The following is a 14,316-nucleotide window of genomic DNA, read 5'->3' on the forward strand; positions in this document are numbered from 1 at the left end:
CAATCAACCCTCAAGCCTGTAGAATTTGTTCAAAAGAAACATGACTGAAACTGTCAAGACCAGTAACACTAGAGATTCCGTATGGTGCACCTACTGTAACAAACCCCGTCACACTAAAGAAAGATGCTGGAAACTTCATGGGAAGCCACAGACAACAAACAAAAAATTTTCAGAAAAAGGTGAACAAAAGGGACAAGGGCGAGCAAATACAGCAAGACAGCTGGATAGAAAAAATAATTCTCAAAAATCACCTGTTGAATTCAATAAAGAAGAAATTGAGAAGTTAAAGAATTTATTGGGATCATTGGAAAAATCTTTTTCAACATGTACTTGTAGTTTTTTTTTCTCAGGTATATCCTCTTCTCAAAATTCTAAAGTCTCGGATATACTTGCCAAAAGTTCTTGGGTCATTGGCTCAGGAGCTATAGACCACATGACCCACTCCTCACAAAAATTTGTTTCATATACACCTTGCCCTAGTAGTAGAAAGATAACAGTAGCCGATGATTCTGTGATCACAACGGCTGGTCAGGGTGATATTGTTATAAACAAAATCCTTACTCTTAAAAATGTCTTTCATGTTCCAAAACTATTTACCAATCTTTTATCCATCCAAAGAATTACCAAAGACTCTGTAGTGAGGTTTTCTATCACAATTGATGTCTTTTTCAGGAACAGAATACGAGGAGGATGATTGGACATGCTAAGGAAGTAAATGGCCTATACTATCTTGAAAAATCCAGTGGAGAAGTTAGTGCTCTAAATTCCTCACCATTATCTTTCATATCCGAATCTATTAAAACCAATAAAGACCAAATTTGGCTCCATCACCTTTGCCTTGGTCATCCATTGTTTAGAGTTCTTAAAATTATGTTTTCTTCATTGTTCAAAGGATTAACTGTTGAAAAATTCCATTGTGATATCTGTGAACTTGCAAAACATAAACGTACCTCTTTTCCGGTAAGCAATAAAAGAACATCCGCTCCTTTTACTCTTATTCATTGTGATGTTTGGGGAAACCATCCATTATTTGAAATATTTCTGGGGCTCAGTGGTTTGTATCCTTTATTGATGATTCTACTCATGTGTCTTAGATATTTCTTTTAAAACAAAAATCTGATGTAAGGTGTCTTTACAACCTTTTACAACATGATCAAAACACAATTTGGAGCTAAAATAAAAAGGTTTAGGTCAGACAATGCCAAGGACTATTTCAATAAATTTCTCTCACCATATTTCCAAGAAAAAGGCATTATACATGAGTCATCTTTTGTTTGCACACCCCAACAAAATGGTGTTGCCAAAAGAAAGAATGGTCACATTTTAGCTATTACAATAACCCTCTTGTTCCAAAAAAATGTCCCTAAACAATACTGGGGGAGGCTGTTTTAACTGCTACTCATATGATAAATAGATTGCCTACAAAAGTCCTTGAATCTCAAAGTCCTATGCAAGTTCTAAAAAAATTCTTTCCTGATTTCAATACTTCAAGTAACCTTACTCCCAAAATATTTGGTTGTGTTGCCTTTGTACATGTACATTCTCAAAATAAAAGAAAATTTGATCCACGAGCTGTCAAGTGTGTCTTTCTCAGTTATTCTTCCACTCAAAAGAGGTACAAATGCTATCATCCAGCCACAAAAAAATTTTATGTATCAGCGAATGTTACTTTTGCAGAACAAGAGAATTTCTTTACTCGTCCTTATCTTCAGGGGGAAATCTTATTCACAAAAGATAAGGACAAAGAATTCTTTCTTCTTGACATTCCTGCTCCTGTCCAGCAACTAAACACTCACATTCCAGCTCCTATCCAGCAACCAGACACTCACATCCCAGCTCCTGTCCAGCAACCAAACACTCCCACTCAGTCCTTGCCTGCTAACCAACCTGCCCGAGTCGAAACTATGGCCACTATGCAACCTGAAACAGAGCCTAATACACCCAAATCACAAAGAGAAATTTAGGACACTACTCGTCCTTTACTAATTTACTCAAGGAAGAAGGCACCGGTGCAAGTTCAATCATCTTATTCTCCTATACAACCTAAGGTAATTGCTGAACCTACTTTGAATACTAATACTGAAACTACTGAAAATTTAGATGATTTTCCCATTACTATTAGAAAAGGGACTAGAGCCTGTACAAAACATCCCTTGTACTTATTCATGTCTTACAAAAATTTGTCCCATAACCACAAAGCCTTTCTTACTAGCCCAAATTCTATCTACATTCCCAAAACTGTATCCGAGGCATTAGGAGATGAGAATTGGAAAAATGCCATGAAGGTTGAAATGGAAGCTCTTGAAAAAAATAAGACATGGGACTTGGTGAAATTATCGAGAGGTACACTCAAATGTATGGAATAGACTACCTTGAGACATTTGCCCCTGTTGCAAAGATGAACACTATGAGAGTGTTGTTGTCACTAGCTGCCAACCGAGGCTGGAAATTACAGCAATTTGACATCAAAAACGCCTTTTTACATGGTGATCTTAAGGAGGAAGTCTATACAAATGTTCCACCAAGATTCAGTCCAAATACAGGATAGCTAGTTTGCAGACTAAAAAAGGCTTTGTACGGTCTAAAACAATCCCCGAGGGTTTGGTTTGGAAGATTTACCAAAGTAATGCTCAAGTTGGGGTATAAACAGAGCCAAGGAGATCACACACTGTTTGTAAAACACTCATCTTCAGGGGGAGTGACTGCTTTATTAGTCTATGTAGATGACATTATAGTGACTGGTGATGATCTGGAAAGAATAGAGGATTTAAAGAAATGCCTAGTAAAAGAATTTGAAGTCAAAGAGCTCGGTAAGTTAAAATATTTCCTTGGTATTGAAGTGGCACACTCTCGGGAAGGAATCTTCATATCTCAGCAAAAATACATAGTTGATTTGTTGACAGAGACGGGTAAGTTGGAATGTAAACCAGCAAAAACACCCATAGAGGTGAACCACAGACTTGGAGATGCACTAGAAGATGCAGCAGTTGATAAAGGTTCATATCAAAGACTTGTGGGAAAGCTCATCTACTTGTCACATACGAGACCGGATATTGCCTAAGCAATCGGTGTTGTAAGTCAATTCATGCACAACCCCAAAGAATCACATCTTAGAGCTGTATATCAATACTTAAAGGGCACGCCAAGCAAAGGAATCCTATTTAAAAAATGGGAGAATTTAACCCTTGAAGCCTATATTGATGCAGATTATGCAGGGTCTATGGTTGATGGAAGATCAACCTCGGGCTATTGCACTTTCCTAGGAGGCAACCTTGTGACTTGGAGGAGTAAAAAACAGAATGTTGTGGCTAGATCTAGTGCAAAAGCTGAATTTAAGGCGATGGCTCTTGGAATTTGTGAGTTACTATGGCTAAAAATTATTTTGGAAGATTTGAAGATCAAGTGGGAAGGTCCAATGGAGTTGTATTGTGATAATAAGTCTGCTATCAATATTGCACATAATCCAGTTCAACATGATCTTACAAAGCACGTTGAGGTTGACAGATATTTTATAAAGGAAAAACTGGACAGTGGCTTAATTTGCACTCCAATTGTGTCCACTGATGTTCAACTAGCAGACATACTTACTAAAGGATTGCCTGGGAAGTTGTTTCAGAAACTAGTAAGCAAGCTAAGAATGGATGATATCCACTTCCCAGCTTGAGGTGGAGTGTCAGATTACAGTTTCCTAATTAAGGAATATTTGAGTGTATCAAATAGGATTCTGTAAATATTTTATCCCCAACTTTAAGGCTGTAGGGACAGCATCCCTAGAATTAGTCTATTTCCTAGTATAAAGTTTCCTAAGTTAGGCTCACTATGTGTATAAATATTTATGTAATTTCTTGTAAATAACAGAATTGAAATAGCCTGTTTTCAGCAATACTATAATGTTTAAAGGGAATCAGATTGTCACATTATATTAAATAGTCAACTAATTCAACCACGCTAAGTCCTATCCATTCAAATTACACAAATCATCATCCAATAATACGCTAGCAAGCAGCATAATAAAAATGATAAGAGAGATAATGTGATAATAATGACAATTAAAATAATGATATAGAGCCGCATTCAAGTACAGAATATTTTTTGTACTGCATATACTACAAAAACTTTCTCAATAAGAAAAACAACCAAACAGCACAAGTGTAAAATCATTACAGACAAACAAATAATTTTACCTGACATGGGATGAAAAGGACTCTCTGTTTGTGTCGTTGATGTGAAGTCAGGTGTCGCTCAGCAAGGCTTGCTGTGATATGGCGAAAGTTGCCAACATCATCAACCAAATTAGATTTCTCCAACCTCTGACCAATACCATGGACCATAAAGACCAAGTGTCGAACAGGAACCTAGATCAAATTTAAACTGTCTTATTATAAACTTCATTAAACAGAACAAGATCTGATATGTGCCCCACATGTACACTATTTGTACCAAAACCAAAATAGAGGAAGAGAAAATCAGGTTACAGTCCTTAACAAGATGCACAGGTAGAAGTTTAGGATTAAATTAAAAACAAATTGAAATTGTACACAAGCAACAAATCTACAATATGTTTTCATGTAAAATATCCATGACATCAAAGGTTTGCCAGCACAAAATTAAGCATATAGTGAAAAAGAAAATATTCCTCTATATTCTAGGCAATTGCTAATATCAAACCATGTAACTACTCATCGACTTAAAAAGTGTGCATTACATTAACAATTGGAAAATTTCAAGTAGACCACAATAAACAAAAATAAATAAATAAAAGCGTAGTTGGATAATATACACACTACCAAAATTCTAAGTACAATAATAAAATGCTAAATGATAGAACAAGTTTATACATGGTAGTTATTAGTCCAAGTCAGTCCCGAAACAATGCATACTTTGGTATAGTACAACCAGCAACAAATTCATTTAAAGAAAAGCTGGGAACCATAAGATTTGCAACAAGCAACATTTTATTTCAGTAAAGTAATTAAGACATAGAAAACCAGGCAAATATTAATGAGCAGCTTTAAATATGGGATGTCATGTTAGTAGAGAAGGCTTGACTAGCCACATGGAGTTGCTGTTGATTGCTAATATAGTAATAAAAAGCAACAAAAAGTACGATGCCATGACTTTTTTAACTGAAATAATATTTCAATGCAGCAATTTTTCCCCAAAGCCAAATTTATAGTTTTTAAGAAATATTATGAAATTCCTTTTATTTACAAAGTTCGGAAAGCATTAAGGAAAAACTAATATACATCTTAGAGAATCATGTTAGTAAAACACACAGACATTATGCAAGAAGCAAAATGCTCTAAAGCATACCTGAGAACAATAATCGTCCATCTGTTCCTCTTTTCTTTGACGTAATTCATCCTACATAAAATAAAATAAAAACAAAAAAAAACGTGTTAAAATGTCAAACACTGTTCCAAGTCAGGCCCAGTCAAGAAATTTGAATATTAGCATCTCCATCATTAAAGCATAGAATGTTTTATGCCGTTAAAGCATAAGAGAGGGAAAAGGAGAGAACCTGGGTTGGTTTGGGGGATTGAGCAGCAGAGTAACCACGTCTTAACTTGATTCCATTTCGACTGAAACTAATAACACCAGAAAAACCAGAAGCATCAACATTGAGCCATGCCTCCCAAGTATCATCTTCTCCAGTAAAAAGTGCATGAAGTCCCTGCATTCGTTGTTAGACCTGATAATTTAGGCATTACATAATACGATTTAAGTGAATATATTGTCCCTTTCCAGAAAATTAAAAGCATACTGGGGTAGAGCCTTGCAAATCAACTCTAGCTGCAAAAAGTCCCGATGGTTGAAATTTTCTTCGATGCCATACCTGTTAACAAGTCTACCTTCATCAGCTATTACAACCATATAAAAATATATATGTTAAAAAAACAGATGCATATTTATGCCCAACTTGAACTCGAAGGAAAGAGAGAAATCAAGAATGAACAATTCAAAACAACCACAGAATTAAAAAAAAATTTGTGGCGGAAATAATTGGAAAACCATCACATAGCCCTCAAATTCTAGGGGTTTAAGAAGCAACATGGTGTCAGCATTTGAGCAAAAGTTCTAGGAGTTATAATACAATAGACAATGCAATCAAAGTAAATCAAAATTTATTGGAAGAAAATATGATCTTATAACATCAAAATTGCAGTAAACCTGGCTGCGACATGCAATCTCTAATTGTTCAGCTACATCTTCACGGAGTGGAAGCCAATCCATGCCCCCTTTTCGAGCAAACCAGTGACCTCTTAGGACACGCCGAGTTTCTCCATTCCAGTATACGGGGAAACAGTGTCTCTTAACTAAATCCACCTGCACTATTTACATCATACCAGTTATAAAAAAACAATACCTGATTTGAGCAAATAAAACCTAGTGCTTGATAGTGACCAGAAAATTATTTTAAAATTCTCAATTGTATGAATATGTCCTAGCTCATGAACAAAATAAATAATGCGACAACATGAACCAGAGGATGAGACAAATTCTTGTCATCATGCCAATAATAATAAAAGAATATGGGATGGTAACCTGAAAGGCATAGCATCAGATACAAACAACATGCCAAATGCAAGAAAAAACATACAAAAATACATCAAAGAAAGCAATTAGCTGAAACATATCAAAGACGGAGATAGCTTGAAACTGGCAATAAAATGGATTAAAACACGATACACAAATTCATGAATGCATGAAACTGCCACCTCTATCCAACAGCGATGAAGCCAAAAAATTGCTTTTTTTTTGGGGGGGGGGGCGCAATATGCAATTTTATCATTATACTAACATGTAATTTCATAAAAAAAATTAAGGGACTAAATGGAAAATCTACCATTTTTGGGGGGTCTAGGGCCACTGCCTGCCCCCCTCTGTTTTCGCCCCCGCTATCCAGTTACCTAATTTCAAATACAGTTAATGTATTGTCGAACAGTCGCAAGAATTGAAAACTGTACTGTGTACTCATTCAACAAACCACATAAACACACACAAAAAGCAAGCATGGCCATACACCCTAATAAATACCATAAAAATAAAAAAAGACACGTGGAAAGGAAAATAAGGAGGTTCATCATCCACTGATATTATTACCAAAAATAGGCTTAAAACTAAACAAGAGAGAAGAGATAAGGACAAAGATGTAAAAATGACAACAAATTAACACAAGAACAGTAGTATGAACTATGAATCCCAAACTTCAATTTACCATAATTGTGTTCAATACTAAGCACAAGACCAAGCTTGATAGTAACCAACCAATAAACAAGCAATAAAGTCAAATGCCTTCAAAGAATAATGAATGAAGCCTAGATTCTCAAGTGTTAAGAACCCCAACTAAATCCATTTGCTTGTAGGAAAAGGCGCATTGATCATCGAAAATCCAATACTTAATAGAAGCAGGTAGCACCACTTGATACTCCCTCTCACATCTAGCTCAACAAGGGACTAAACATAGACAACCTCAATGATGGTCATGAACCTCACGTGCAGTTGGGCACAAGCAAGTGCCATAGAACAAATCTAATATCCTGTTAGGCATCCAACCAATACCAATTGGCAGTTTGTGGAAGGGCCAAACTTGAACATAAGACCACAAGAAACCCAACACTTAATAGATGTGGGATAACACCACTTAACATTAAAAAATCGTTTAAATTCTGAAATAAAAAGATGACTTGGTTATTAGAAAAACTGATGGCTACGGAAAAAGAACTTCATCTGGTTAGATAAAAGACACATTAAAGGAAATGAGATCTTCTGCTCAAGGTATCTGATATGGACGCTTTTATTGCAATAAGAGTTTTAGTTTTATTTATTTTCTTTATTATATCAGGTTTTATTAAGAGTTTTAGTTTTACTTATTTTCTCTATTATATTAGGTTTTTATTTCCTTCATAAACTCTAAGTTAGGATTCTATTAGGACTCTTTCCTTTGTTATTAATAGTCTATAAAAGGCTGTCAATATGAAATAAAGAAATAAGCAATTATTCTATCAAAAAGAAATGTTATTTTGGAGGGGGTTTAGTCAAGGACAAATCTGCCTCTTTTGGTAACCATAGGCCAAAGCAAGAATTCTCACTCGTCTAGACCTGTACCTAGATCCTACGCCAAGGCGCATAACAACTTGGTATCGGAGCCTTCTGTCATGGGTGACAAAGATACTTTGGCAGCCAAACTGGATGCTTTCATGGCACAAATGGCTAGAAGGCAACAAGCATTAGAGGAGCAGATAGCGGTGTTATCTCTTTTGGTCCAAAAGACAGCAAAAGGGTATACAAAGGAAAATAGTGAGGAGCTGGGCAGCAGCAAAGGCAGAAAAGGAATTTAGACTCGCAACAAGGTGGGTGCATGGTGCCATGATACTCTAAGATGGAATTTCCCACTCATGACGGTGTTGGATATCCTTTAGGGTGGCTGAAAAGATGCGAAATTTTTTTGGCAGTCAACGGACTAACGAAGAAGACAAAGTAGGCTTTAGCTTCATTCCATCTCTTAGGAGAGGCACAATTGTGGTTTGATCAAATGGAAGAAGAGGAGGCAAATCTTGATTGGGGTAGCTTCAAAGAGTGTTGTCATCTAAGGTTTGTGCCACCTATGAGTAATAACCCCTCGGGGGAACTTGCCAACTTGAGACAAACTAGGACTGTAGAGGAATATCAACTCCAATTTCAAATTACTAACTGTCGATCTTAAACTCGACAACAAGTAAACCTCTTTACTGCAAGGTTGGTAGAGGAAATTCGAATTGATATTGAGATGCAACAACCGGAAAACTTTGGAGTTGCAATGAATATGGCTCAAACATTGGCACATAAACAAAATGTGCCTTCCAAATTGTCGTCTCAAGCCATCTTGAACTGGCCAACTTCCCAAAACAATGGCAGCAATTCAATCATTCCAACAACTAAAAGCATTGCAAAGGGAGGGGGACAAACAACGGAACCAACAGGGAACAATGGCAAAATTGGTTCTTTTGCACCATTTATTAAAAGATTGACATGGGTAGAAATGGCGAAAAGAAGGGCTAAGGGGCTGTGTTATAATTGTGACGAGTCCTATTCCGTGGGACACAAATGTAAAAGGTTATTTTGGATAAAAGTACCATATGTTGAAGGCAAGCAAGATGACGATGAGGTAGATGATTTTGGATAAGTTCTGAAGCTTATTCTGAATTTGAGCTTGAGGACAAGCTCAACTCCGAGAAGGGGAGTAATGATATGGACACTTTTATTGCAATAAGAGTTTTAGTTTTATTTATTTTCTTTATTATATTAGGTTTTATTAAGAGTTTTAATTTTACTTATTTTCTTTATTTTTTATTTCCTTTGTAAACTCTAAGTTAGGAATTCTATTAAGACTTTTTCCTTTGCTATTAAAAGTCTATAAAAGGCTTCCAATATGAAATAAAGAGATAAGCAATTATTCTATCAAAAAGAAACGTTATTTTGGAGGGTTTTAGTCAATGACAAATCTACCTCTTTGAGTAACCATAGGTCAAAGCAAGAATTCTCACTCGTCTAGACCTGTGACTAAATCCTACGCCAAAGCGCATAATAGTATCACATACAAAGACCTGAGTAGTTGGGACAGGAGGAAACTAGAGTAAGAACAAGATACCTCATAGAGCCCTCCCTTTACAGGGACACCAACCCTCTCTTCTTCAAATGTATATAGTTGGGCTGATTGAGAACCCTTTGAAGAAGATAAATCCTCTGCCATGTCCAACTTCTTGCCAAAACTACTCGATCCTCTTGGACCTTCACTGCATTCAGCATACTCTTTCCACCAAATAGACAGCAACTCTTCTTCTCTCTGTCAAATCATAAACAAAGAACTAGATGAACAAAGAATAGTCACAACCTAATTTATAAAAGGTCCCTTTCACAAAAAATACAATAAGAAGACAATTCTAAAACAATTAACAATTTCTCAGGTACTCACTAGATGTATCAGGAAAAATAAAAGGGGTGATATGATAGGATAAAGATTACTTCCATATTTGGTTGATTTAAGAACAATAGCAGGACCAGACACAAACATGATGCCATCATTATACATTTGGGACTAGTTGTTGAACAAGAAGATAGGAGAAAAGAAAGTGAAGATGTTGCCTTTTTCCATTTTGAAAGTTGACATTCCAATTCTTCATCCTACCAGATTTTTTTAATCCCATCCTTTTAGATTGCCTAAGCCAGTTGATGGGACAAGTAATTCTTAGAAAAAAATGACGTAATCCTATTACTTAATAGTGCCAATATCATAAACAATAAGAAAGTATTCTCTGATTCCTTATTAAACCTAACTAACCTACTCTAGCATTTAGGTGAATAAGGAGCTATAGCCCTCTTAAATTCCATAAAAAGTTCCAAGTGTCAAAAAGAGGTCTAGCCCCAAGATTAATATAAAACAGCAGCTTAATCTGCAAAATGAATATAGTTCGAAAAGAGGACCTGCAAGAAAGATGCCTCTATTGCAAGAGAATCCCTCATCCCAAAACGAAAATAGTCACTCTTTCCCACTATCTCAGTTCGAGGAAATGAGGCCGCTAACTCTGTAAGGGGAAAAAAAAGTCATCAAAAATTAAATCTAACTCCCCATTCCTCAAAGGAAAAAGAAAAAAAAGGTTATCCTACACCCAGCAGGGGGGGTCGGGGTGGAGAAGAGTTCTAAATAAATGTTATAAATTTATAACACCAACTCCAGAAAATAAACCTTCTCTTAATTAATTTTGAAAAATAATACCAAGCATGGCTGCAGAAGCACAGAAAAATAAGTATATATAACCCAAAAAGAAGAGTACCTACTTCAGAAGGAAATCAAGAGCAAATGTCTTATCTCCTTGCATGGAAAAGCTACATAACATTAAACTATGAATCCTAACAACCAGCAGCTAACCGCAACCTTTTGTCTCCTCTTTCCCATGCCCTTATTGTCTACTAATGACTTCAAAAAATTATTGCAAGAGGTGAGTTCTTTGCATTCTAGTGGCCAGAGGCAAACAGATATCTCAACAAACAATGTTCAGAGAAGGCGTTGCAACCAACTTCTCCAACATGCCTAGTTCTTTCCAGTTAGTAAGCTTGATTCTCTCTTGGGAATTCATGTTACTATTATTTAAATAAGAATTATAAATGGATAAGAAATTAAATTCCAATTCCTGAATGAACTATTCCTTCCTTGGGAACCGCGTCCAAGTGCCATCCTTGTCAAAAAGTTGATAAACCTAAGTAGTCCAAAGAGAAACTGAAAGACAATAAGACCAACAGAATGCACATTTATTGCCCCTTCAAATTGTGCACAAAGCTAACATATAAAGCATCCGTTCCACTCCATCAGCTTGCCTAGCCTGCATAGCAAATTCGTCTCAACTGGTGGCCCTCAATTATCTTCTAACTTGGTACTCATGGATTCCCGTGATCAACCACAATTCATTAAATGCACATGCATTTACTATGAACAAAAAATCTCTTTAAATCTTTCAAATGCATTAGAATTTGTAGCTTACTTTAAATGTTATCTGCAAATGGAAGCTAAAATTGCAACCTAAAACTAGACTTTGAAATTCAGCAGAAACTAACCATTTTCAGCCAAAGGAACGTCGGAAAAGTACCAGCGGACATCACCCCCATCTGAAGGACTCCTTGTCTGCGCAAGATACATCTGACGACCCTTACAATGCTCTATCACATCCTCCAATCTCGCAATGTTAGACGGCGTGTTCTTCAACAAATCCGGTGATGCTTCGTCAATTCCATTTGCCCCCACAACCGAGGGGTTTGCTAACGAATCCGCCATCTAAAATCAAAACAAATCAGAATACCTGCACAGTGTGGAGCAGGGTAAAACCCTTAATTTTTTATTAATAAATTGAGATCTAGAAGAAAGCAACTTAGATGAAGACCAAAAATTTAGGAGGTGGAAACTGAAGATATGATCAAGCACCGCCAAAGAAAACGTCAAAATATTTATGGAAATTGATGCATAAGATTCTGAATTCTCTTCCCAGCAGCTGCCTCTCTATGTGATGCTTCTTGCTGCTGCTTCTGAAATTTCAAGATAGATTGTAAGGAGTAATTCTTTCTTTGCTCCTACCAGAATTGCAGTAATAAACTGCAAGGCAAAATATGAAGACAAGGAACCATATTTTACAAGAATAATAATATATTAAGGAGAGAAATTATTTTCCAAGAGAGAAGCTCTAAGTCCAATTCTAATTCTAAAAAATGGTCTAGAAAACTTTGCAAGAATGATTAGATAGGCAGAGGCAACAGGCCGAGCGACGACGATGATTCATTACTGTGGACAGAGGCAGAGCATCGAAATAGAAAACGAGCTTGATTGCGTAACATTGTTGGGCTATAATTTCTAATTCAGCCCATTGGCTTTCCATTTCGGACCGCACTTCTTAAAGCGAGTTTAACATTCAGATTGAAAAGAGTGGTCGTCTTAAAAAAAAAAGTAAATATGTATTTAAATTATATTTAATTTATTAATATTTAAATTATAATAAAAAATTTAAAAATAATTTATTAAGTAATTAATATTATGGTATAAATAAACTCAAATTCCTTAATAGTATGAGATATGAAATATATAAACTTAAAATATAATAAAAATTAATTTTTTACCCGTATAATTTACAGGTTGATTGCATTTATAAATTAAAATGTATTAATTTATTTAATATTTTTAATAAATTTTATTAATAATGTGTGTTAGCAACAATCTTAATTACTTAAATTATTATTATGCTTTAATATTTTCAATAGTTTATTTAATAGTTTAAAAACCAAGTAAATATGTATATTAATTTTAATTATAAATTTACAAGTATTTTAATATGCATTTTAAAACTATTTTTTCAATAATATTTTTAAATTATTAATTTTTAAAATTTTTCTATTTTTATTTTCATTTTCAAAAGTAAACATTATTTAATTTGCAATTTAATATGTTTATAAATAATGTTAATTTATAACTTCTAATAATATTTTCAAATTATTTGTAAATTATGTTTTAATTTCTTTATGATTTTTATAACATATTTAACTAAATTCAAAAAAAAATTTTAAAAATTAAAATTTAAGAAAATATTACTTTTTGAGTTTCTTAACAGATTAAATAAAATGTGCAATTATTTTAATAAAAATAAAAAATCTAGAATTTATTATTATACATATTAATTTCAAAGTTGGATGAAAACAAAAAAAAAGTGCATAATTTAATATTAATTATAATTTTAAGTAGTTAATTTTGAATATTGTGTTTTAAAAGTTGAAATATTTTATTTAAATTTTTTGTATATATTGTTTTAAGAAAATAAAATTTTACTTTATTAAAGTAAAGAATAATAGGAAATAGAATATTCAAATTTGGTGCCAATTTGGGTTAATATGTTTCTAAATTATTTTGAATACATATTATTTCCAAAAAGGAATAAAATATGATATTGAAAGAATAAGAGAAAATAGAAGATACAAAATTGTTGTTTAATGGGGCTGGATATACAAAATATAAAATAAAATCATGTTTTAGTATATGTAATTTTATAAAAACATTTGTTTACATGGATTTAAACTATAATATGTGTCAGGTATTTCAAATTTACAATTTAAGAATATTAGATAAAAAAAATTGTAAATTTTGCAGTATGTCAATGTTTTTGGGTTCAACATTCTTTAAAAAAGAAAATGGTATATAATGTTTTTGGTTTCATATAAAGATATTTATAATTCTTGATTCTGTAAGGGAATTGGATTGTTAAAATTATGTTCCATTAGTATAAAATGGATTAATAATGCATAAACGTCATCGATGAATGACATGTATCGATGAAGTTAATGCTATGTATCGCAATGGGTAATAAGTTTAGCTTATATAAAAATATGTAGAATATATAGGTATCACCATCACTAATTATTTGTTATCTAACAATTGTTATATTTAAAATTTAAAATAGTTAAAGCTTTTTTAATTATTTATTTTTAAGGTATGTTCAACACTGTTCCAACCAAAACTAAAACATAATAATATGGAATAATCGAAGGCATTATTTGTGATATGTCTCTATGGAATAAAAGTCACTTATGCTTAATCAATACATCTATCAAGCACCTTTCCAAATTTATTAACCACGACCTTGGATATCATCTTCTAAATCACATTGCATAAGCTAATTGACCAAAATTGCGTCATATCACTCGACTCACTTATTTTCGAGTTGAGAATTGTGACAGCCCAAAGTTGACCCTAGTCGGGAAGTGGTTTCGGGACCGCTAAACCGAGTCACCGAAATGTTTGAA

General features: G+C 34.1%; 1 protein-coding gene across 16 annotated transcripts in view; it reads right to left on the minus strand.

Annotated features, from left to right (window-relative positions):
• The window catches only part of LOC107951096 (phospholipase SGR2), a 44,550-nt gene extending 32,159 nt beyond the window's left edge, over positions 1–12,391 (minus strand). For 2 of the 16 annotated variants that reach the window (XM_041086228.1, XM_041086224.1), the window contains exons 1-9: positions 11,916–12,382; positions 11,593–11,809; positions 10,465–10,565; positions 9,632–9,826; positions 6,172–6,327; positions 5,765–5,836; positions 5,522–5,674; positions 5,314–5,364; positions 4,185–4,355 (exon numbers count right to left, since the gene is read on the minus strand). In XM_041086228.1, the coding sequence (XP_040942162.1) occupies positions 4,185–4,355; positions 5,314–5,364; positions 5,522–5,674; positions 5,765–5,836; positions 6,172–6,327; positions 9,632–9,826; positions 10,465–10,565; positions 11,593–11,809 (1,116 nt within the window). In that variant the 5' untranslated portion in view covers positions 11,916–12,382. Of the gene's footprint in view, positions 1–4,184; positions 4,356–5,313; positions 5,365–5,521; positions 5,675–5,764; positions 5,837–6,171; positions 6,328–6,847; positions 6,917–9,631; positions 9,827–10,464; positions 10,566–10,814; positions 10,946–11,592 lie in introns of those variants that run through there. The other 14 variants (XM_041086229.1, XM_041086225.1, XR_005908775.1 and 11 more) reach the window with 12 other exon arrangements.
• Between the last annotated feature and the right edge of the window lie 1,925 nt (positions 12,392–14,316).

This window comes from Gossypium hirsutum, chromosome A02, assembly GCF_007990345.1.
Source record: "Gossypium hirsutum isolate 1008001.06 chromosome A02, Gossypium_hirsutum_v2.1, whole genome shotgun sequence".
Classification (NCBI taxonomy): Eukaryota; Viridiplantae; Streptophyta; class Magnoliopsida; order Malvales; family Malvaceae; genus Gossypium; species Gossypium hirsutum.